We start from the raw sequence: 23,361 nt of genomic DNA, 5'->3' as shown, positions 1-23,361 counted from the left end.
GTTGTATGAACTTTTTTAATATGGGTGAATTATATTTATAGATTTTATGTTAAAATATCCTTGTATATCTTGGATAAACTCAACTGGATCATGATTTATCTTTTTTATATGCTAGATTCAATTTGTTGATACTTTGTTACGATTTTTGAATATATATTATTGTGTAAAAGTGAGCCTGTGATTTTCTTTCTTGTAATGTTTCTGTACAGTTTTGGTGCCTAGTTTTGCTCTCTCCTTAGAATGAGCTGGGAACTAGTCACTCTTGTTTTCTCACCTATAATACCATCTGAGTCCAGTGTTTTTTATGTGGGACAAATTTGAACTTGTGGTCAACCTCTTTAATTGTAAGAATATTCAGGTCTTTTGTTCTTCCTGGCCTAGTTTTTTATTTTCCTAGAGATTCGTTCATTTCTCTTAGTTTTATTTGCCTATAATTGTAGATAATCTGTTTTTTATCTGCTACTTCTGTAATTGTTTCCACTTTTGATTTATAATATTAATTTGTGGGCCGGGCGTCGTGGCTCACACCTGTAATCCCAGCACTTTGGGAGGCCGAGGCAAGCGGATCACGAGGTCAAGAGATTGAGACCATCCTGGCCATCATGGTGAAACCCCGTCTCTACTAAAAATACAAAAAAAAAAAAAAATTAGCCGGGCGTGGTGGCAGGCATCTGTAGTCCCAGCTACTCAGAAGGCTGAGGCAGGAGAATGGTGTGAACCCAGGAGGTGGAGATTGCAGTGAGCCAAGATCGCACCACTGCACTCCAGCCTGGGCGACAGAGCGAGACTCCATCTCAAAAAAGAAAATTAACTTGTGTCTTCTCTTTTTACCTGTTTGTTAATTTATCAAATAACTACTTTTGGCTTTGTTTCATTTTTATTATACAATAAAATGAAATTCTTTTCATTGTATTTCTTTTCATTGATTATTCCTATAATTCTTAAACAACTTTATAATTGATGTAACAATAACCTGTACACATTTAAAGTGTAAAATTTATTACGTTTTGATCCATGTATATAGCAGGGAAATATCACCACAACAAGAGTGTGAACATATAATCTCTCCCCAAAGTTTTCTTGTGTCTTTTATAATCACTGCCTCTTGCCCCTGCCTACTCCCTCATCCCTAAGCAACCATTAGTCTGTTTTCTGCCACTGTAGATTAGATTGTATTTTCTAGAGTTTTATACAAGTGAAATCATGTAGTATAGTATTAACCATGTATTTGTTTCTTTCTTTCTTTCTTTTTTTTTTAGACGGAGTCTCGCTGTGTCACCCAGGCTAAAGTGCAGTGGGGCGATCTCGGCTTACTGCCAGCTGCGCCTCCCGGGTTCACACCATTCTCCTACCTCTGCCTCCCAAGTAGCTGGGACTCCTGGCGCGCGCACCACCACGCCCGGCTAATTTTTGTATTTTTAGTAGAGACGGGGTTTCACCATGTTAGCCAGGATGGTCTCGATCTCCTGACCTCGTGATCCACCCACCTCAGCCTCCCAAAGTACTGGGATTACAGGCAGGAGCCACTGCGCCCAGCAACTATGTGTTTCTGATCCTTTGTCAGGGCTAGCCAATTCCTAGAGACAGTGAATAACTCACTCATGATCTAGCTGCCTCCTTTATGTGGCTCTCATAGGACTTTGACACCTCTCTGCTACAATCCACCTGCCCTGTTCATTTCAAGATCAGATACCAGGAAACTCGGGACATCCCTATGCTGCAAAACTCACTGAAATTATTCAAACTAGCCAGTCCTAAACATGCTTACCCTGCCTTGCCCATTCCTTCCACTGAAACCACATAAAGGCTCTTGCCCATGTTTTCATGTTTTCATCCCATTCCATTGACCTCCTTACTGACCCTAGTGCTTCCTCATGTGGCCCCTGCATGGCATGGTGTGCACCTTCCTCTTCGGAACTTCGAGTAACTATCTTGTCAGCGGCAATCATCTCCTGATCTGTTGGCCTCATCATACTTGAATAACAATAAAATCTGTTTTAAGGCCGGGCGCAGTGGCTCACGCCTATAATCCCAGCACTTTGGGAGGCCGAGGCAGGCGGATCACGAGGTCAAGAGATTGAGACCGTCCTGGCCATCATGGTGAAACCCCCTCTCTACTAAAAGTACAAAAATTAGCTGGGCATGGTGGTGCGTGCCTGTAATCCCAGCTACTCAGGAGACCGAGGCAGGGAATCTCTTGAACCCAGGAGGCAGAGGTTGCGGTGAGCCGAGATCGCACCACGGCACTCCAGCCTGGTGACAGAGCGAGACTCCATCTCAAAAAAAAATAAATAAATAAATAAATAAACTGTCAAATGATACTCCAAAGTGGTTGTACCATTTTATGTTTGCAACAACAATGTCTGAGGGTACTGATTTCTCCATGTCCTTGACAGCACATGGTATAGCTGATCTTTTAATTTTAGTCACTTTAATAGGCATATACTGGTATTTTATGTTTTACTTTTTATTTTCCTAATAGTTTGCAGCATCTTTCATGTGCTTATTTCCCTTCCATATATCTTCTTTGATAAAAATATCTGTTCAAATATTTTGCCCATTATTTTGTGGAAATACTTATTTTCTTACTGTTGAGCTTTGAGAGTTCTTTATATATCTGGATACCAATCCTTTGTCAGATATATTTTTTGCAAAATTTTCTCCCAGCCTGTGATTTGCCTTTTTATTCTCCTGTCTTTTAAAAAAAAATTGTAGTTAAATATACACGTAATACAAAATTTAACATTTTAACTCTTTTTCAGTATACAGTTTTGTGGTATTAAGCATAGTCACATTGTTGTGCAACCATCACCGCCATCCATCTCTGGAACTTTTTCATCCTCCCTAACTGAAATTCTGTACCCATTTAAACACTAACTTCTCATTCCCCCTTACTCCAGCCCCTGGCAACCATCATTCTGTTTTCCTTCTCTATGAGTTTGACTGCTCTAAGTACTTCATATAAGTGGAGTCATACAATATTTTCATTTTGTGATTGGCTTATTAGTATAATGTCTCAAGTTTCATCCATGTGGTAGCATGTGTCAGAATTTCCTTCCTTTTTAAGACTAACATTCCATCGTATGTATATACCACATTTTATCCATTCATCTGTTGATGGACACTTAAGTTGCTTCCTCCTTTTGGCTATTGTGAATAATGCTGCTATGAATGTTGGTGTATAAATATCTGTTCGAGTTCCTGCTTTCAGTTCTTTTGAGTATGTTCCCAAAAGTAGAATTGCTGGGTCATATGTTAATACTGTATTTAGTTTTTTGAGGAATTGCCATACTGATTTCTATAGTAGTGGTACCATTTACATTCCAACCAGCAGTGTTCAGGTTTCCAATTTGTTAACATTCTCGCCAGCCCTTGTTGTTTTCTGGATTTTTTTTATTTTGGGGTTTTTTATTTTATTTATTTATTTTTTTTGAGGCAGAATCTCACTCTGTCACCCAGGCTAAAGTGTAGTGGCGTGATCTCGGCTCACTGCAACCTCTGCCTGCCAGGTTCAAGCGATTCTTCTGCCTCAGCCTCCCGAGTAGCTGGGAGTACAGGCGCGCGTTACCACGCCTGGCTAATTTTTTGTATTTTTAGTAGAGGTGGGGTTTCACCATGTTAATCAGGATGGTCTCGATCTCCGGACCTTGTGATTCACCCGCCTCAGCCTCCCAAAGTGCTGGGATTACAGGCGTGAGCCACTACACCCGGCCATTTTTTATTTTTAAACAATAGCCATCCTAATGGGTATGAAATAGGTTTTTTGGGTTTTTTTGGGTTTTTTTTTGGTTTTTTTGTTGTGTTTTGTTTTGTTTTGAGAAAGAATCTTGCTGTGTCACCCTGACTGGAGTGTAGTGGCATGATCTCGGCTCACTGCAACCTCCGTCTCCTGGGTTCAGGCACTTCTGCCTCAGACTCCTAAGTAGCTGGGACTACAGGTGCATTTTTGTATTTTTACAGCTAGTTTTTGTATTTTTAGTAGAGATGGGGTTTCACTGTGTTGGCCAGGGTGGTCCACGATCCATCCACCTCGGCCTCCCAAAGTGTTGGGATTACAGGGGTGAGCCACCATGCACGGCCAGGGTTGTTTTGTTTTTTTTTTTTTTTTTTACTATTTTTTTTTTTTTTTTAGAGACAAGCTGTCTCCCAAGCTGTAGTGCAGTGGCGCCAGTCATATCTCACTGTAACCTCAAACTCCTGGACCCAAGCAATCCTCCTGCCTCAGCCTTCCATGTAGCTAGGTCTAGAGGCACATGCCACCATACCCGGCTAACTTTTCTTTTTTTTTTTGAGACAGAGTTTTGCTCTTGTTGCCCAAGCTGGAGTGCAATGGTATGATCTTGGCTCACTGTAACCTCCTCTTCCTGGGTTCAAGCGATTCTCCTGCCTCGGCCTCCTGAGTAGCTGGGTTACAGGCGCCCGCCACCACGCCTGGCTAATTTTTTGTATTTTTAGTAGAGTTGGGGTTTCACCATGTTGGCCAGGCTGGACTCGAACTCCTGACCTCAGATGATCCACCCACCTCGACCTCTGAAAGTGCTGGGATTACAGGCGTGTGCCACCACACCTGGCCCCCAGCTAACTTTTAAATGTATTTTGTAGAGATGAGGTCTCACTGTGTTGGCCAGGCTGTTCTTGAATGTCTGAGCTCAAGTCATTCTCCCACCTTGGCCTCCCAAAGTGCTGGGATTACAGGCATGAGCCACTATACCTGGCCCCTTTGCCCATTTTAAAAATTAGGTTGTTTTTGTTGTTGTTGAGTTGTAGGTGCTCTTTGTATATTCTGCATTTCGGTTCCTTATTGGATATGTGATTGGCACACATTTTTTCCCATCCATGGATTGCTTTTTCATTCTGTTATAGTATCCTTGATTCACAGAAGTTTTTAATATTGATGAGGTCCTACTTAATCTGTGTTTTGTTTTGTTGCTTGTGCTTTTGGTGTTATATCCAAGAAATTGTTGCCAAATCCAGAGTCATGAAGCTTTGCCCTCTGTTTCTTTCTGAGTTTTATAGTTTTAGGACTTAAATTTAGGTTTTCGACCCATTTTTAGTTAATTTTTGCATGTGGTATAAGGGAAGGGTCCAGCGTTATTGTTTCACATGTAGATATACAGTTCTCTGAGTACCATTTGATGAAAAGGCTGTCCATTGAATTGCTTTTGCAAACTTTTATTTGGGCATATTTATGTGAGTCTGTTACTGGTTCTATATTTTACGCCATTGATCTATGTGTCTATTCCTCTGCTAATACTGTCTTAAATATGGTAGCTATATAGTAAGCCTGAACACTGAGTAGATAGATTTCTCCGCTTTTTTTGTTCTTTTTCAATAATTGTCACTGGTTTGTTTTTATTTTTTACTTTATGCAGATAATCTGTACTATACTTTGGTTTCATGTATCAAGTAGTTTGTTCCAAGTTGTGCTTTAAGCAGAACAAATAAATTTTCATATTGTTGTTTGTGTTAATCTGCAATATAAACCTATACCAAATTCTATTTTGTGTGTTTGTTTATTGTAGTAATCTGACTGACTCTCTTGCCTCCATACTCATCTCTTTCAAGGTCCCCAACTGAATCTTGTTTTAGGTGGAACGTAGAAGCAGTAGAACTTAAGAATCTATTTCACAGCCTTAGTAGTCTAGTTTCATTCTCTATATAATGTTGTCTATGCAAGTGAGCTGCTCTCCAGTGCCTTAGTTTCACTAATGTTGGGGAAGGTCTCTTCTTTTGTATTGGACTTCTCTATCACATTGCCTTTCTCAAGAGAAGACATATAATGAAAGTTGATATCTGGTGTTCTAGGACTTCTTCAGAAGCTTGCCAGTTTTTCAAGCTGATTTCTCTCACTGGCAACTCTTCAGAGTGCTGTTCCTACTCCACCCTCCCCTGGTGGTATGTATCAGTTTTCTACTCATCAGCACCCACCTACTCCTGCCTACTGTGTTTCTCAGATGTCTGCTGCCTGGCTAGCTCATTGCTGCTTTTGTCACTCTTAGAGCTGTCTTCTTCCCTTTTTTGGCTTTCTGCCTGACTTCCAGGGCAGCTGCTCTGTCATTGCCTGTCTGCCATTCTGTCCTTTTTCCCCCACCCCCCACAGATACAACATGTACTCTAATACCACACATTCTCCATGTTCAAACTAACCTCATCACTTTCCCCACCACATTCCCCAAAACTGGTCATCCTCCAGCTTATATAGCATTGCAGTTCACTGAAGTTAGACATCTGGGCCTTGCTTACCTCCAACATCTCATTAGCCTTTGATTCTACCCCTATAAATCCTCTTCTCAGTCTCCTTTAGACACTCCTGCCCTGCTGTGAGATCCATCTGGTTTATTGGCTAGATTACTTCTGAAAGCTTCAGTCAGTGACCCTCCTTACTTCAAACCCCACCAGTTGATCCTTCACTCTGCCATCAGTCATTGTTTCTAAAATCTAAATTGTTCCATTTAACCTTGCTGTGATAAAACCTTTGGTAGTTCTTCAGTGTGTTCAGTGGTAAGTTAAAACTTTCACTGTGATGTACAGGCCCCTTCATGATATGATCGCTGCCTCCTCCAGCCTCATTGTGTGCATTTCCCCGCCCCACCCTTTCCTCACCCACCCTAGTCTTTCATGTCTGCCATTTTTACATTCATTTAACAGATATTTACTGAAGCCCCCCGTGATGTCCTTACCTAGGTCTTTCTTGTTCCCAGGACCAGACAGGCTTTTTTAAGCTTCCAAGTCATCTCAGTTTGAAAGACTATGTCTGACCCTTTGTCTTGGCCAATTACTCTTTATCCTTCCAAGTTCAATGATTGTCCCACTCCACTCCAACCAGAGTGAGAGAGCAAGACCTTGTCTCAGTAAATAAAAATAAATAAATAAATCAGCCATAATTTATTTAATCATGTGTCTCTCCCCCATTGATAGACGTTAAGGGTATTTCCAGTCTTCTTCTCTTGAAAACAATGCTACATTGAATAACCTTGTACATGGGTCACTTTGAAAGTATGGATATGTATCTGTGGAATAAGTTTCCAGAAGTGGAATTGTGTCAGAGGGGTTGTGCATTTGTAATTCTGATGAATATTTATAGATTATATGAGAGTACCTGTTTACTCAAACTCTTGCCAATGCAGCATTGTCAGAGTTTTTTATGTTTGCCAGTGTGATAGATTAAAAAATGGTATCTCAGCCAGGCACAGTGGCTCACGCGTGTAATCCCAGCACTTTGGGAGGCCGAGGCGGGCGGATCACGGGGTCAGGAGACCGAGAACATCCTGGCTAACACAATGAAACCCTGTCTCTACTAAAAATACAAAAAACTATCCAGGCATGGTGGCGGGCACCTGTAGTCCCAGCTACTCGGAAGGCTGAGGCAGGAGAATGGTGTGAACCCGAGAGGCGGAGCTTGCAGTGAGCCAAGATCACGCCACAACACTCAAGCCTGGGTGACAGAGCGAGACTCCGTCTCAAAAAAAAAAAAAAAAGACTGTATCTCAGCATTGATTTCTCTGATCATCAGTGAGGTTGAGCATCTTTTCATACATTTAAGAGAACTGTATGGTTTTTTGTGAGTTATGTTTCATATCATTTACCCATTTTTCTTTTAGACTGGAAGCGGCTGTTTTAGTGGAATGGTGGAACAAGAAGCCAGATTGCCATGGAGACAACCCTTTCTAGAGATTTGGCCATGAAGCAGAGTAGAGACAATGATAGCTGAAGGATTGATGTAGATGCAAAGAAATTTTTCATCTTCTTTGAAAACTTAATTGTGTTAAAAACTGGTATGAAAGGGAGGGGTTAAAGCTAGAGATGGTGGTAGAAAAAAATGCAGGGTTCCTAAAGGACTGAGATTCCTGGATGGAATTTCAGGGAAAGGGAAAATTTCTGGATATAGTGACTGGGGAGTTAAGGGTGTCCAGTCCAATGGCTTTTATTTTCTTGGAAGTGTAGGCAAGGCCAACAGCCAAATGTGTGGGAGGAGATGGTTAGAGGGGAGAGGAGGTTTGAAGGCACTGCTATGGAGAATTGGAGAGAGCTAAGGAAAGACAGAAAGACTGCAGAAAGTGCTTAGGGTTCCATTGAAGCGGAAATAGTGATTTGTAGTGATACAACCCTTATGAGTTGTTTGATTTTTTTTTTTTTATTTAAAGCAGCATCTGGCAGTCCAAGTATAGGGCTGACAGTTTGGGATTTTTCTTTCCATGTTGGTGTAAAAGAAGAACAGTGTAGCAAAGGAAGTTAGGACAAAAGAATGATTGAACTGATACCAAGTTTTCTTGATTTGGCAGAGAAGGAAATAAAGATAGAGCAGAGATATTGAAAAGAATTAGAGAGGGGTTCAAGAGACTGAAGGCCTGGATGAGGTCAGAGAACAGGTGTAGTAGACATAACAGAGAGAACTACAAGGATAGAAAGTGTGGTTGAAGAGTGAGAAGGCAAGATTTATTCAGTATGGGGGCTTTTCTGGGTGATGACAGAATCTGAGTACAGCCATTGTCGTTGAGTGGCCCAAGTGTAGTAGAGATACAGGGTTGTTGGAGTGAAGGAAGTCAAGGAACTGAGAGGCTGGCCTAGATGTGGATTTTGGTTGTCATCCATGAGGATACTGAAGTCATCCAGGAGAATAGCAGGCCTGGGGGACCGGAAGGAAACTGAGCCACTTACAGTGTCTTCAGTGATAGGAAAGCACAGGGCAAAAAGCTTTCAAGAACAGGGACTGTTAAGCCGGGTACAGTGGCTCACACCTATAATCCTAGCATTTTGGGAGGCCAAGGCGGTTGGATTACTTGAGGTCAGGAGTTCAAGACCAGCCTGGCCAACATGGTAAAACCCCATCTCTACTGGAAAAAAAAAAAAAAGAAATACAAAAATTAGTCAGGCATGGTGGCACACGCCTGTAATCCCAGCTGCTTGGGAGGCTGAGGCAGGAGAATTGCTTGAACCCAGGAGGCAGAGGTGGCAGTGAGCCTAGATCACACCACTGCACTCCAGCCTGGGCAACAGAGCGAGACTCTATCAAAAAAAAAAAAAGAACAGGGACTGTTAGAGCAGGCTCCAGGAGAAATGCTTTGCATATGGCATTCTTGAGGAGTGAGGAGGACCTCAACCCTACTTCCTGAAATGGAGCTCTGAGATGCTTGGAGTAGAAATTTGGAAACCAGAGAGAGAAGTAAGGATAGTGTTGTTGCAAATGCGTTGTATATGGGGGGTCGGGAAGTCACAGGAGTTTGCCTCAAAGTCTTTCTCGGGGAAGGATGAGGTTTTCACTGTGATTTTCCTGGTCGTGGTCTATGGATATAGTACCTATTAGTGACGTGGATCTTCTTAACTTCTGATGTGTCTTTTCCTCCCTAGTGTACGCATACCAATTTTCTCCACAGCTTCCATCACCATGCATTTGTTCTTTTCCCTTGTTCTTGTATTACCTTTCTGGAAAGGAATTTTTATTGTAGGCTAATTGTTATTCCCACCAGTATTTGACCACTGGATATTTCATATGATTGAGCTCTTCTGATTTGGAAAATAAAAATGTAACCTCATTATATTCATTTGATTAGTGGGGACAGTCAACACTTTTTTGTGTATTTTATTAGCTGTTTGTTTTTCTCGTCTGTAAATTATCTGTTTAGGTCCTTCAGATTTTTCAAAATTGGACTCTTATGTTTTCAGTATTGTTATGAGTTCTTGTTTCAATTATTTATGAGAGTTCATTTTCTTTTTTAAAATAGACTTTTTTTCTTAGAGAAATAAGAAAAAATAAAAATTAAAATAGACTTTATGTTTTAAAGAGTTTCAGGTTCACAGCAAAATTGATCAAAAAGTATAGAGAGTTCCTGCCAGGCGCGGTGGCTCACACCTGTAATCCCAGCACTTTGGGAGGCCAAGATGGGCGGATCACAAGGTCAGGAGTTTTAAGACCAGCCTGGCCAATATGATGAAACCCCATGTCTACTAACAATACACAAATTAGCTGGGTCTGGTGGTGCACACCTGTAACTGTACCTACTCAGGAGGCTGAGGCAGAAGAATCTCTTAAACCTGGGAGGTGGAGGTTGCAGTGAGCCACAATCATGCCCCTGCACTCCAGCCTGGGCAACAGAGTGAGACTCCATCCTAAAAAAAGAAAGAAAGAAAATATAGGTGTTGGCTGTCCCCAACACCTGCACAGCCTCCTCATTATCCACATCCTACACCACTGTGGTACCTTTGTTGCAATTGATGGACCAACATTGACTCCTCATTATCACCCAAACTTTGGTGTTGTACATTCTGTAGATTTGGACAAATGTATAATGACATGTGTCTACCATTGTAGTATCATACAGAAGAGTTTGACTGCCCTGACAGTCCTCTGCTCCACCTGCTTACTCCTCTCTCCCTTTTCCTAACTGCACAACCACTGATTTTTTTTTTTTTTTTTTTGAGATGGAGCCTCGCTCTGTCCCCCAGGCCGGAGTACAGTGGTGCCATCTTGGGTCACTGCGAGCTCCACCTCCCGGGTTCATGCCATTCTCCTGCCTCAGCCTCCCGAGTAACTGGGACTACAGGTGCCCGCCACCGCATCCGGCTAATTTTTTGTATTTTTAGTAGAGACGGGGTTTCACCATGTTAGCCAGGATGGTCTCGATCTCCTGACCTCGTGATCCGCCCGCCTCAGCCTCCCAAAGCTGGGATTACAGGCATGAGCCACTGCACCCGACCTTTTTTTTTTTAAAACAAGGTCTTGCTCTGTCACCCAGGCCTGAGTGCAGTGTTGATCACTCCTCACTGAAGCGTCGACCTCCCAGGCTCAAGTGGTCCTCCCACCTCAGCCTCCTAAATAGCGAAGACTACACACACACACCACCATGCCCAGCTAATTTTTGTATTTTTTATAGAAATATGGTCTTGCTGTGTTGCCCAGGCTGGTCTTGAACTCCTGAGCTCAAGCAATTTGCCTGCCTTGGCCTCTCAAGGTGTTGGGATTACAGGCATGAGTCATCGCACCTGGCCTTTTTTATTTTCTTTTTTTTTTTAAACCAGTGATCTTTTACTGTCTCCATGGTTTTTCACATTGACTTCTGTCACTTAGTAATATATGTTTAAGTTTCTTCTATGTATTTTCATGTTTTTAGCTTATTTCTTTTTAGCAGTGAGTAATATTTCATTGTCTGGATGTGCCATCACTTATTTATCCATTCGCCTGCTGAAGGATATTTTGATTGCTCCCAGTTGTGGCAATTATAAATAAAGTTGCTATAAACATCCATGTGTAGGGTTTTTTTTAGTGGCATAAGTTTTCATCTCATTTGGTTAAATACCAAGGAGCACAATTGCTGGATCATATGGTAAGAGCATATTTATTTTTTTGAGAGACTACCAAGCTGCCTTCCAAAGTGGATGTACCATTTTGCATTCCCACCAGCAGTGAATGAGAGTTCCTACTGCTCCATATTCTTACAAACATGTAGTATTGTCAAATGTTTTGGATTTTAAAACCAAAATCCATTTTCATAGAAGATGTGTAGTGGTATCCCGTTTTAATTTGCAATTACCTAATGATGTTCTATGTCTTTTCAGATGCTTATTTGCCATACTGTTTATCTTCTTCGGTGAGGTGTCTGTTCAGGTCTTTTGCCCATTTTTCATTTAGTTGTTAGTTTTCTTGTTGAGTTTAAGAATTCTCTGTCCTTTGCCAGATCTATCTTTTGCAAATATTTTCTCCTAGTCTGTGGTAAGAATTCTCTGTCCTTTGCCAGATCTATCTTTTGCAAATATTTTCTCCTAGTCTGTGGCTTATCCTCTCATTCTCTTGGCATTGTCTTTCACAGAGTAGACATTTTATATTTTAATGAAGTCCAGACTATCAATTATGTTCTCATGGATCATGCCTTTGATGTTATATCTAAAAAGTTCTCGCCATACCCAAAGTCATCTAGATTTTCTCCTGTTATCTTCTTGGCATTTTATAGTCTTATGATTGATATTTAGGTCTATGATTCATTTTTAGTTAAATTTTTGTGAAAGATATAAGGTCTGATATGGCTTAATTTTTCTATATGTAGCTGTCCCGTTCCAGTATCATTTGTTGAAAAGACTATCTTGCTCCATTTTATTGCCTTTGCTCCTTTGTCAGTTGACTATATTCATGTGGGTCTGTTTATGATCTCTGTTCCATTCCATTGATCTGTTTGTCTTTTCTTTTGCTAATACCACAGTCTTAATTACCAAAGCTTTAAAGTAAGTCTTGAAGTCCAATAGCATTAATCTTTGACTCTTCTTTAATATTGAGTTGCCCCTTCAGAATCTTAATGTCTCTCCATGTAAACTTTAGAGTCAGCATTTTTATATTCACAAAATAACTTGCTGAGATTATGATTGAGATTGCATTGAATCTATAGGCTTATTTGGGAAAAACTGACATCTTGACAATATTGAGTCTTCCTGTCCATAAACATTGTTTATAATGGGCTTCTTTATGTTTAGGAGCTTTTGTTTTTTCTGTCAGATATTCCACTTCTACCTTTATGATTTCTTACATGCCTTTTATGCTTAGAAAGTTTTTCCTCATCCTGAGCTCACATATTCATTTATTTTCTTTTAAAATGTGTTTTTCAAGCATTTAATTTTTAAACGTATGTGGAATTTATTTTGGTATAAGGAATGAGGTGGTGGTCTAACTCCCTCCCCTCAAATATGTAGTTATTTCTCCCAAAACTATTTTCTGTTGATTTATCAAGAATAGACATGTATACATATACATATATAATAGTCAGCCTTCCACTTGTTTTTTGACCCTTGTGAAGGAAATTGTATGAGTTTCCAATTTTGGATTAGGCGCAGGTAGTAATTGAGCTGGGTTCTGCCAGAGATCCATGTTAATTCACTATCCAGACAGAGTTATAAAATGTAAGTTTTATGAAAATCTAACAGTATATCACTGGTTTGATGATCACAGCCTAGGAAGAATGGGGAAATTGTCAAAATCTTATGTGGATGCACCTGAAGGCCACTGCTGAACCCATTTCCCTGCTAGGCACGGCTGCTGGTACCAGGGGCAAACTCCTGGAGTATATATGAACCACCTACATCTCCCTCTCTTCCCCTCTACCCCTGAGATTTTCGTGTGTCCCTTAAGGATGTGTGTCCTTCTTCCCTTGGAGAGTCACTACCACATTGAACACTTTAGACTGTGAGTCCTGTGAAGATGGGGCTCATGAGTGTATTGCTCCCCAGTTGTTTCTCTAGCACTAGCTCAGTATAGGGCATAAAAATCTGAATGGATGAACAAACCACTATTACTGGTGGCAACATGCTACTATCTTACATGGTTTGAGGTGGAATAAAGGTTGAGAACAGCTATATAATGTGTTCCTTGAAGGGCAGCAGTACATCAGTGCAATCAGCCTACCTTTTCCATACTTCTCACTCTGAAAACTGTAAAGCTGCACCTAGCAATCAACTTGGGAGCTTTAAAAGGGACTGCTCGCTAGCTCTCACCCACAAAGCTGTAGTCTAGCACAGGTGACTTTTTTAAAAAAGTTTTTTGGTCCAGATGTGATGACTCACGCCTGTAATCCCAGCACTTTGGGAGGCTGAGGCGGGGAGGTCACCTGAGGTCAGGAGTTTGAGACCAGCATGACCAACATGGAGAAATCCCATCTCTACTAAAAATACAAAAAAATTTGCCAGGCATGGTGGCACATGCCTTTAATCTCAGCTACTCGGGAGGCTGAGGCAGGAGAATTGCTTGAACCCGGGAGGCGGAGGTTCTGGTGAGCCAAGATCACACCATTGCACTCCAGCCTGGGCGACAGTGCAAGACTCCATCTCAAAAAAAAATAAAGGAGTCCTATTAAGACTTATTTTTATTTTTACAGGTTGGATATCTCTAATCCCAAAATCTGAAATGCTCCAAAATTTGAAACTTTTTGAGCACAGACATGATGCTCAAAAAAATACTCACTGGGACATTTTGGATTTCAAAATTTGGATTAGGGACTAGGTGTGGGGGCTCACACCTGTAATCATAGGACTTTGGGAGGTTGAAGCAAGAGGATCAGTTGAACTCAAGAGTTTGAGAGCAGCCTAGACAACAGAGTGAGACGCCGTCTCTACAGAAAATTTTAAAAATTAGCCAGGCATGGTAGTACATGCCTATAGTCCCAGCTACTCAGGAGGCTGAGACAGAAGGATCACTTGAGTCCAGGAGGTAGAGGCTGCCCTGAGCTATGATCATACCACTGTCTCCATCCTGGGCAACAGAGCAAGACCCTAACTCTTAAAAAAAAAAAAAAAAATCTGAAACACTGCTAGTCCTCAACCATTTTAGATAAGGGATAGTCAGTCTTTATAAAGACTCAATTAGTTATTGGATATCTGAGGAAGCATACATATCAGGCTCCCAAAAGATCATTGGTTTAGGCACACATTTTATTAGCTTGGAAATCCAGAATACTCTTCTGGTGACCAGCTCAGACATAGTCATGATAATATAGGACCTCATCTAACATGACTCCCTATTTTCCAGATAAGCATGGATTCCTGGTTCATTCTTGTTCTGCTTGGCAGTGGTCTGATACATGTCAGTGCCAACAATGCTACCACAGGTAAATTGTCATTTGATAAGGCTGCTATTTGAAACGAAATTTTGCTTTCACATTTAATGAGCCAAATTTGAAAACCGAGATGCTGTTTGAAGAAAGGAATATAAAAATTTTATTCAAAGTGATGGTAAAATAGGTGTCTTCAGAAATCTTGGCATTGTATTGAATGCTCAGCATTGTTTTTCATACATATAACTGCTTTAAATAAATCAAAGAGATTATGTGTTCTTTCCTGAAAAGTAAAATAAACTGTTGACATTTACAACTCTATATATGGTTTCTGAGGAACTAAGTGAAGAATCTTGTGTCTTTCTCCCTTAAACCGTAGTCCTTTGGAGGAGGTAGGAAAGGTCCAGCATTAGATAAAAACATAGGGGGTGGGTGGGTGTTGGGAGTGGGGGGATTGGTCTTTGCTTGGTCTCCATATGTTTGAGAGTTTATTAAGGCTTGCTGCTTTGTGTCTCACAACTTTTTAGCCTCACATTCTTCATGTGATATTTCCTTGTTTTTTGGTGTTTGTAGTTGCACCTTCTGTAGGAATTACAAGATTAATTAACTCATCAACGGCAGAACCAGTTAAAGAAGAGGCCAAAACTTCAAATCCAACTTCTTCACTAACTTCTCTTTCTGTGGCACCAACATTCAGCCCAAATGTAACTCTGGGACCCACCTATTTAACCACTGTCAATTCTTCAGACTCTGACAATGGGACCACAAGAACAGCAAGCACCAATTCTATAGGCATTACAATTTCACCAAATGGAACGTGGCTTCCAGATCCAGATAACCAGTTCACGGATGCCAGAACAGAACCCTGGGAGGGGAATTCCAGCACCGCAGCAACCACTCCAGAAACTTTCCCTCCTTCAGGTACTAGAAATGATTCTGTTTGTTCTTTTGCTCTTTTGAGTTTAGTCATCCTTTTATCTTGTTTGTGTTTTCTAGCCTTAAAATTTCTTCAAATAAGTAAAATTGCTCAAGTGAAGTAATGAAACCTGTATGTGGAATTTTTGGGTTAGCATGAGTGAAGAGGAAAGAAGAAAGATTCTGGAGAATATCATTCTGCTAGGTGGGATCCTGGTTAGATTGAGAGGACTTAAATGTGTTTAAAGGTAGAGAAGAAGGCTTAAAAAGACAAGAGAAATAGAGGAGCTTATTGACGATGCAAGAGACCGAAGATGAAAAGATACAGAGAATGAGTAATAAGATTAGGTTTGGAAAGGGAGGGATCCATGGAGACCATGGAAAGGAGAATGGATATTGATGTCCATGACAGTTAGATATGGAGTGGGAGGCCAGTGGCCAGGGGTGGCATTAGGCTCTGGGAAATGGTTACATTGCAGTGCCAGTTGTTCAGGGCCTCAGGTTGAAGCAGTAGTCCCAAGGATAAAATCAGAGACATGGATCTGAGACCAGGGCAGGTAAGACAAGTTTCTGACCTCTTTGAACCTTAGGTACCTTGTCTGTAAAAGAGGATTAGAGATACCCTCAAAGGGCTTCTGTGAGGAGTAAAGGAAATAATCATTACCTGATTGCTATGTAACTGTCATCCCTTTTCTAGCAAAAATCACTCTTTCCTCTTCTGTGTTCCCGAGCCCTTTGGTTCTGATTTCTTCCCAGTTAGATGGTGAGTGCCCCTAAGCAGAATCACATCTCATTCATGTGGAACATTCAGGAACTGTTTGCTCAGTTGATTCTCATTTGTTACTACAGATGATATCTTTTACTGTGCCTTATAACTCAGACCCTTCACCTGCCAGCTTTTCCCCATATTTTCTACCATAAAGACAAGACAGCATTTGCAGTTAAGAGCACAGTCTTCAGTGCCGCACTGAGTTTGAATCCCAGCTCTTCCATAAACCAGCTATGTTTATGGCATAGCTGGCTTACTTTATCTCTCTACCTCAGTTTGTTTGTCTGTGAAACAAGAATGAGTGATAGTAGTAGTTCTTACCTCATAGAGGAGATATTAGCATTAAACAAGTTAATACGGGTAAAGCACTTATAAAGATGCCTACACATGGTAAGCACTATTTTTAAGTGTGAGCTGTTAGTATTGTTGTGATTATTGCTCTGATAGTTACCAGTAAAATATATGAAGGTACCTTTAATGCAGATGGCATCCCGCTTTAGAGTTAATGTAGTTTTGTCATAGTTATTACTGTGTGCTAGGCATCGTACTAAGAGTTTTCTAGAATAATCCTATGAGGTAAGTTCTATTTTATGTTTTATAGGTGAAAGTATTTTACAATGATGAAACCGTAATCTGTGGAATGTTTTTCAATGTACAGTTCATGACACAATTCATGAAATCACTTTAGCAGGCCACCACTAGTTGTTTGTTTTGTTTTATTTTAATGGATGATCCAGTTCCATGTTTATTCTTTTAATGTTACATACAATTTTTTGAAATTTTAGTAACAACATAAAATGTTGGGTTGTAGCCATTGCTTAGGGAGAAAGGCAGAATAACTTGTACAAACTGAATGAGTGAATGGAAAAGGTGGAGACTGTAACACAGGCCTGACTGACTGAACAGCCCATGTTCTATTGTGTGCTGTCTTTCATTTAACAGCTCTGTGACATGACCATGGATAATCATCTCCTTTTAACAGATGCTTAATTTCAGACTGTATATAGAGGTTAAATGATTTGCTTTAGATTTCAAGGCTGACAAGTTAGGCCTATTTCTCACTTTTGCGGTCTTTCCACTCTGCTTGTAGGGAACTTAGTTTTCCATAAACTGACTTAGGTCCAAATTGTGCCACAGCTAAGAATCTAGTTATTGCACATTTAACACATTTCATATCATAGGAGACTGAGACTATGTTTCTCTAGTGGCGTTTATTCAAGAAACCATTATCGCACATGGGAATTTCATAGTCTTAAACCCCACATCCCACTTATCACCACCATTTACCAGTCCTCCTGTAACAGTTACAATTTTTTATTAAATCAGTATTTGATGTATATTATTGTAATTATGAAATATTCATTGCTGAGCTATAGGTATAAATGGATTGTTTTTCTTTCTTGTACAGTTTTTTTTCTGGATTTAATACTTGCCTTATTTTTTGTTTATTTAGTTTTCTATTTAGTCAGGCCAGGCACACTGGCTAACACCTGTAGTCTCAGCACTTTGGGAGGCCAAGGTGGACAGATCACTTGAGCTCAAGAGTTTGAGACCAGCCTGGGGAACATGGTGAAACCCCATCTCTACAAAAAATACAAAAATTAGCTGGTCATGGGTGCATGTGCTTGTAGTCCCTGCTACTCAGGAGGCTGAGATGAGAGGATTGCTTAAGCCCAGGAGGTTGAGGCTGCAGTGAGCTGTGTTCATACCAGTGCACTCCAGCCTGGGTGACAAAGCAAGACCATGACTCAAAAAAGTTATTGCTACTCAATTCTTACCATGCTCTCCAGAGCCTCTCAAAACAGCTTTCTACAAAGTGAAATCTGTTAGATAATCTATTTCTTTTTTACCTCTAGAAATTCCTCCTGAGCCCTCCATTGTCTTATTCCAGTCTAGGCTTGTTGATCTCTAGGGCTACTACACAGATATATCAACCTGAGATTTCCCTTCTCTGTCATTCTGGGAATTCCCCTTGCTGCTGCTTCCTGACTTCCACATTGTCTTCCTTTTTGTCTTCTCTCATCATTCGGTAGATTCCTGAGAAGGGGTCCATGGGAGGCAAATTGTATCAGATCTTACATGTCTAAAAATATCTTTAGGGCTGTGCGTAGAATTTGAAGAATATTTTTCCCCCGGAATTTTTAAAGTACTGCCCTAACTGACACCTGCTTACCAGGTTTGGAGGATTTTACTGCTATCTTAATTCCTAATTATTTGTATGCTTTCTAGGATCTTCTCTTTATCATTGGTATCCTGAAATTTCACAGAGATGTATCTTGATGTGGGTCTTTCGTTCATTATTATGGATGCTTAATAGGCCCTTTAGAGCCTTGAGCTTGCATTTCTGAAAATTTTCTCTCATTTCTTTGAAACCTTCTCCCTCTCTTCCTTTTTTTTGTTCTCTTCTCAAATTCTTATTATTTGGATATTGGATGTATCCTGAATTAATTCTTTAATCTTTAACATTTTTGCTTTCTGTTGATCTTTGCTTTGAGTCTTTTTCTCCTTTTAAAAATAAAGGCCAGCTAGGCACAGTGGCTTACACCTGTAATTCCAGCACTTTTGGAGGCTGAAGCAGGAGGATCGCTTAAGCCCAGGAGTTTGAGACCAGCCTAAGCATCGTAGCAAAACCTCATCTCTACAAATGATTTAGAAATCAGCAGGGCCTAATGACTCATGCCTGTGGTCCCAGCTACTCAGGGCTGAGGCAGGAGGATTACTTGAGGCCTGGCAGTTGAGTCTGCAGTGAGCCGTGATCGCACCACCGTACTCCAGTCTGGGCAACAGAGGGAGACCTCATCTCAAAAATAAATAGGCCAGGTGCGGTGGCTCACTCCTGTAATCCCAGCACTTTGGGAGGCCAAGGTGGGTGGATCACTTGAAGCCAGGAGCTCAAGACCAGCCTAGCCAACATGGCAAAACCCTCTGTCTACCTACTAAAAATAAAAAAATTAGTCAAACGTGTTGGCATATACTTGTAATCCCAGCTACTTGGGAGGCTGAGACATGAGAATTGCTTGAACCTGGGAGGTGGAGGTTGCAGTGAGTCAAGTCCCTGCACTATAGCCTGGGAAACAGAGTGAGACTCGAGACTCTATCTCAAAAAAAAAAAAAAAAAAAAAATTCAGTGACAAGTAAAAATGTAGAATACCTTTTTTTTTTTCTTTGAGACAGTCTCACCCTGTCGCCCAGGCTGGAGTGCAACGGCGCAGTCTCGGCATACTGCAAACTCTGCCTTCAGGGTTCAAACAATTCTCCTGCCTCAGCCTCCTGAGTAGCTGGGATTACAGATGCCCACCACCACACCCAGCTGTTTTTTGTATTTTTAGTAGAGACAGGTTTCACCATGTTGGCCATGCTGGTCTCGAACTCCTGACCTCATGATCCACCTGCCTCGGCCTCCCAAAGTGCTGGTATTACAGGCGTGAGCCGCTGCGCCCAGCCTAGGATACCTTTTAAAAATAAATAAATAGGCCGGGCGCGGCGGCTTACGCCTATAATCCCAGCACTTTGGGAGGCCAAGGCGGGCAGATCACGAGGTCAGGAGATCGAGACCATCCTGGCTAACACGGTGAAACCCCGTCTGTACTAAAAAATACAAAAAAAATTAGCTAGGGGTGGTGGCAGGTGCTTGTAGTCCCAGCTACTCGGGAGGCTGAGGCAGGAGAATGGCGTGAACCCGGGAGGTGGAGCTTGCAGTGAGCCGAGATTGCGCCACTGCACTCCAGCCTGGGCAACAGAGCAAGACTCCGTCTCAAAATAAATAAATAAATGAATGAATGAATAAATGAATAAATAATAAACTCCTTTTAAAAAAGCATATATATTCATTTTTTCCATTTATAATATAAATAATAAATATGCCGAGTTGATTTCTACATATTGCTTTTTCAGTTACCCTATCATACTTGTTCTTTGTTTTAGTAAAGAACTGCTGTATTGAAGGATATACCTTAATATATTTATCCAGTTTCCCCTATCAGTGGACATTAAGATTGTTTTCAGAGTACTCTTATAAACAATACAGTTTGTCATTTCAGACACATATGAGAATATTAGTAGGATGAATTATTTTAACTGTGCATTTATAAATTTATGGATATTGCCACATTTACCTCTGCTAGGAAGTCTATTCCTATTAACAATATGTCGAAGTGCCTGTTTTTCTAAACTCTCTTCAGTGTGGTGAATTATTAAACTTGGGGATCTCTGCCAATCTGACAGGTGAAAAATAACATCTCAGTGTAAATTTAATTTGCATTTTGCTGAGATTGAGCAATTTTGTGTAATTTAAAAGATCATTTATTTTTCTGAGCATTCTCTGTTGATATTCTTTACCCATTTTTATTAGGGTGTCAAGGTTTTCCTGACTCATCTGTAGATGTTCTTTGTACGTTTGGGAAATGAGTCCTTTGCCTATGGTAAAACTGCAAATATTGTTCCCTAGGTGGTCATCTAGATTTTCTGCATTGCAGAAGATATCATTAGCTATTTTTAATTTTTTTAATTTAAATATTTCTCAGTTTATTTTAAGTTTTCTAGGAATTGGGTCATATCTAGGAAGGCTTTCCTTACTCCAAGATTATAAAAATAATTTTCTTCTGGACTTCTATGGTTGTGTGTGTGTGTGTGTGTGTGTGTGTATACACGCACTTAGGTCTGTCTCGAATTTATTCTGATGCAGAGTGAGCTATGGATCTGTTTTTCCCCAAATATCTAATTTGTCCCAATACCCCTTAATAATTTATTTTTCCTCATTGATTTGAAATGCCACCTATCTTATATATTGAATTCAGATATTTATTTACCTCTTCATATGTATATGAGTATTTGGGAACATTCATTTTATTTTCTATTAATCTTTTTCTCTGTCCATGTGCAAAGCCCCACTGTCTCAATAATTGTAACTTTGTAAAGTATTTAATATCTGGTAAAATGAGTCATTCCTTGTTAATTTTATTTTTCAGAATTTTGTTAGCAATTCTTATTATAAACATTAGAATCAACTTGTCTAGCAGGAAAAAAAGTTTGTATTGATCATGTTAAATACATAGATTAACAGAGAAAGTGGCATCTTAAAGATGTTGAGTCTAACTATCCAAGAATGCAATATATTCCATTTTCTGAAGTCTTTGTTTTTTTTAAATCTTCTGTTTTTATTATTATAAATGGCGCATTTTCTTCCATCAGATCTTCTAACTGGCTGCTGTTGGGGATATGAAGGCTACTGATTTTTGTAGAGACATTTTGTACTGGCCACCTTAAACTCTCTTAGTGTTGGAAGTAATTTTCTTCATTAATTATTATGGCTTCAAGTCATCTCATCTGCATATATCTTCCAAATTTTTAGAACTTTGTTTTTCTTCTGTTTAATTGCATTGATGAATACCTCCAGAACAAAGTTAAGCAGCTGGTAAATGCAGACAGCATTCTCTTGTATCTGACACTAACGAGGACACTTTCAGCAGTTTTTCATTATACATGGTATTGACTCTTGAGTTGAGATAAACATATTTTATTGTGTTCAGGATTTAATGAGCGTTTATGTTAGGAATGGGCGTTAAATTTTGCCAGTTGCCTGTTCAGGATCAATGAGAAAGAGCTGAATGATTTTTTTTCTGTTTTGGTCTGTTTCTATGGTGGATTCTATTCCTAGGTTGGTTTGTTTATTTTGAGATGGAGTCTGTCGCCAGGCTGGAGTGCAGTGGCGCCATCTCAGCTCACTGCAGCCTCCACCTTGCAGGTTCAAGTGATTTCCCTGCCTCAGCCTCCTGAGTAGCTGGGACTACAGGCACGCACCACCATGCCCGGCTAATTTTTTGTATTTTAGTAGAGATGGAGTTTCACCATGTTGGTCAACCTGATCTCGAACTCCTAACCCTGTGATCCTGCCTCAGCCTCCCAAAGTGCTGGGATTATAGGTGTGAGCCACCACGCCCTGCCAGTTTTTATTTATTCATTTTTTAGAGACAGGGTCTTGCTCTGAATTAATTCTTTAATCTTCTTAATTTTTCTTTTTCTGTTGACCTTTGCTTTGCTTTAAGTCTTTTCCTTTGAGTCATCCAGGCTGAAGTACAGTGGCACGATCATGGCTCACTGTAACCTTGAACTCCCGCACTTAAGCAAACCCCACCTCAGACTTCTGAGTAGCTAAGGACTATAGGCGCATGTCACCACGCCCAGCTAATTTTTAAATTTTCTCAGAAATAGGGACTCACTGTGTTGCCCAGACTGGTCATGAACTCCTGGCCTCAAGCAGTCCTCAGCCTTAGCCTCCCAGAGCACTGGGATTATAGGCATGAGCCAAGGCCACCCAAATATATTGTATCATTCCTGTAACAAGCTGTTGCAGTCTGTTTGATATTATTTCTTTTTTTTTTCATTTAGAATTTTCTCTGTCTAGATATTCTCAAATTATCTCTAAATGAGATTGATCTATGTTTTTCCTTTGTGTGTGTATTCTTTTTGATAAGTTTTAGTTTTTAGTGTTTTGTTTTGCTACATGGAAAGGATTTGAAAGTTTACACTAAAAAATATGCTTTTTTTTTTTTTTAAGTCAGGCTCTCACTGTTGCCCAGTGCTGGAGTGCAGTGGCATGATCTTGGCTCATTGCGGCCTGCACCTCCTGGGCTCAGGTGATCCTCTCACCTCAGCCTCCCAAGTAGCTGGGATTACAGGTGTGTTCCACCATGCCCAGCTAATTTTTTATATTTTTTTGTAGAGATGGGGTTTCGCCATGTTGCCCAGGCTGGTCTTGAACTCCTGGGCTCACGCGATCCTCCTGTCTTAGCCTCCCAAAGTGCTAGGATTACAGGTGTGAGCCACCACATCTGGCCATTTCATTCATGTTTTCAAATGTATTTGAATGAGGAAAAGTTCTCCCTTGTGATTATTTATTATAATAGCCTACAGAGCTATTAATTTTTAAATTTTGTTTATTTTATGTCTCCTTTTTTTTTTGTTTAGGCTGAATAACCATTTATTTCATAGGTTTATTGCCTTTTTTCTTCCAAAGAACTTGCTATTGTGCATTTATAGTCCTTTTATGTTTACATTTTCTATTTCATTGATTTTTACTTTCTACCTTCTTTAGATTTATTTTGTGCTTTTTCTATCTTCTTGAATTGAGTGTGCTTTAATTTCATTCTT

At 40.3% G+C, this 23,361-nt stretch overlaps 1 protein-coding gene across 5 annotated transcripts in view; it reads left to right on the top strand.

The window, feature by feature from the left end:
* PTPRA (protein tyrosine phosphatase receptor type A) overlaps positions 1 to 23,361 on the top strand; it is a 167,720-nt gene that overhangs the window by 81,347 nt on the left and 63,012 nt on the right. For all 5 annotated transcript variants that reach the window (XM_054542099.2, XM_009233422.3, XM_063720600.1 and 2 more), the window contains 2 exons: positions 14,504 to 14,582; positions 15,102 to 15,449. In XM_054542099.2, the coding sequence (XP_054398074.1) occupies positions 14,510 to 14,582; positions 15,102 to 15,449 (421 nt within the window). In that variant the 5' untranslated portion in view covers positions 14,504 to 14,509. The remainder of the gene's footprint in view (positions 1 to 14,503; positions 14,583 to 15,101; positions 15,450 to 23,361) is intronic.

The sequence above is a fragment of the Pongo abelii genome, chromosome 21, assembly GCF_028885655.2.
Source record: "Pongo abelii isolate AG06213 chromosome 21, NHGRI_mPonAbe1-v2.0_pri, whole genome shotgun sequence".
Classification (NCBI taxonomy): domain Eukaryota; kingdom Metazoa; phylum Chordata; class Mammalia; order Primates; family Hominidae; genus Pongo; species Pongo abelii.
This window is presented reverse-complemented; position numbering and strand designations above follow the sequence as displayed.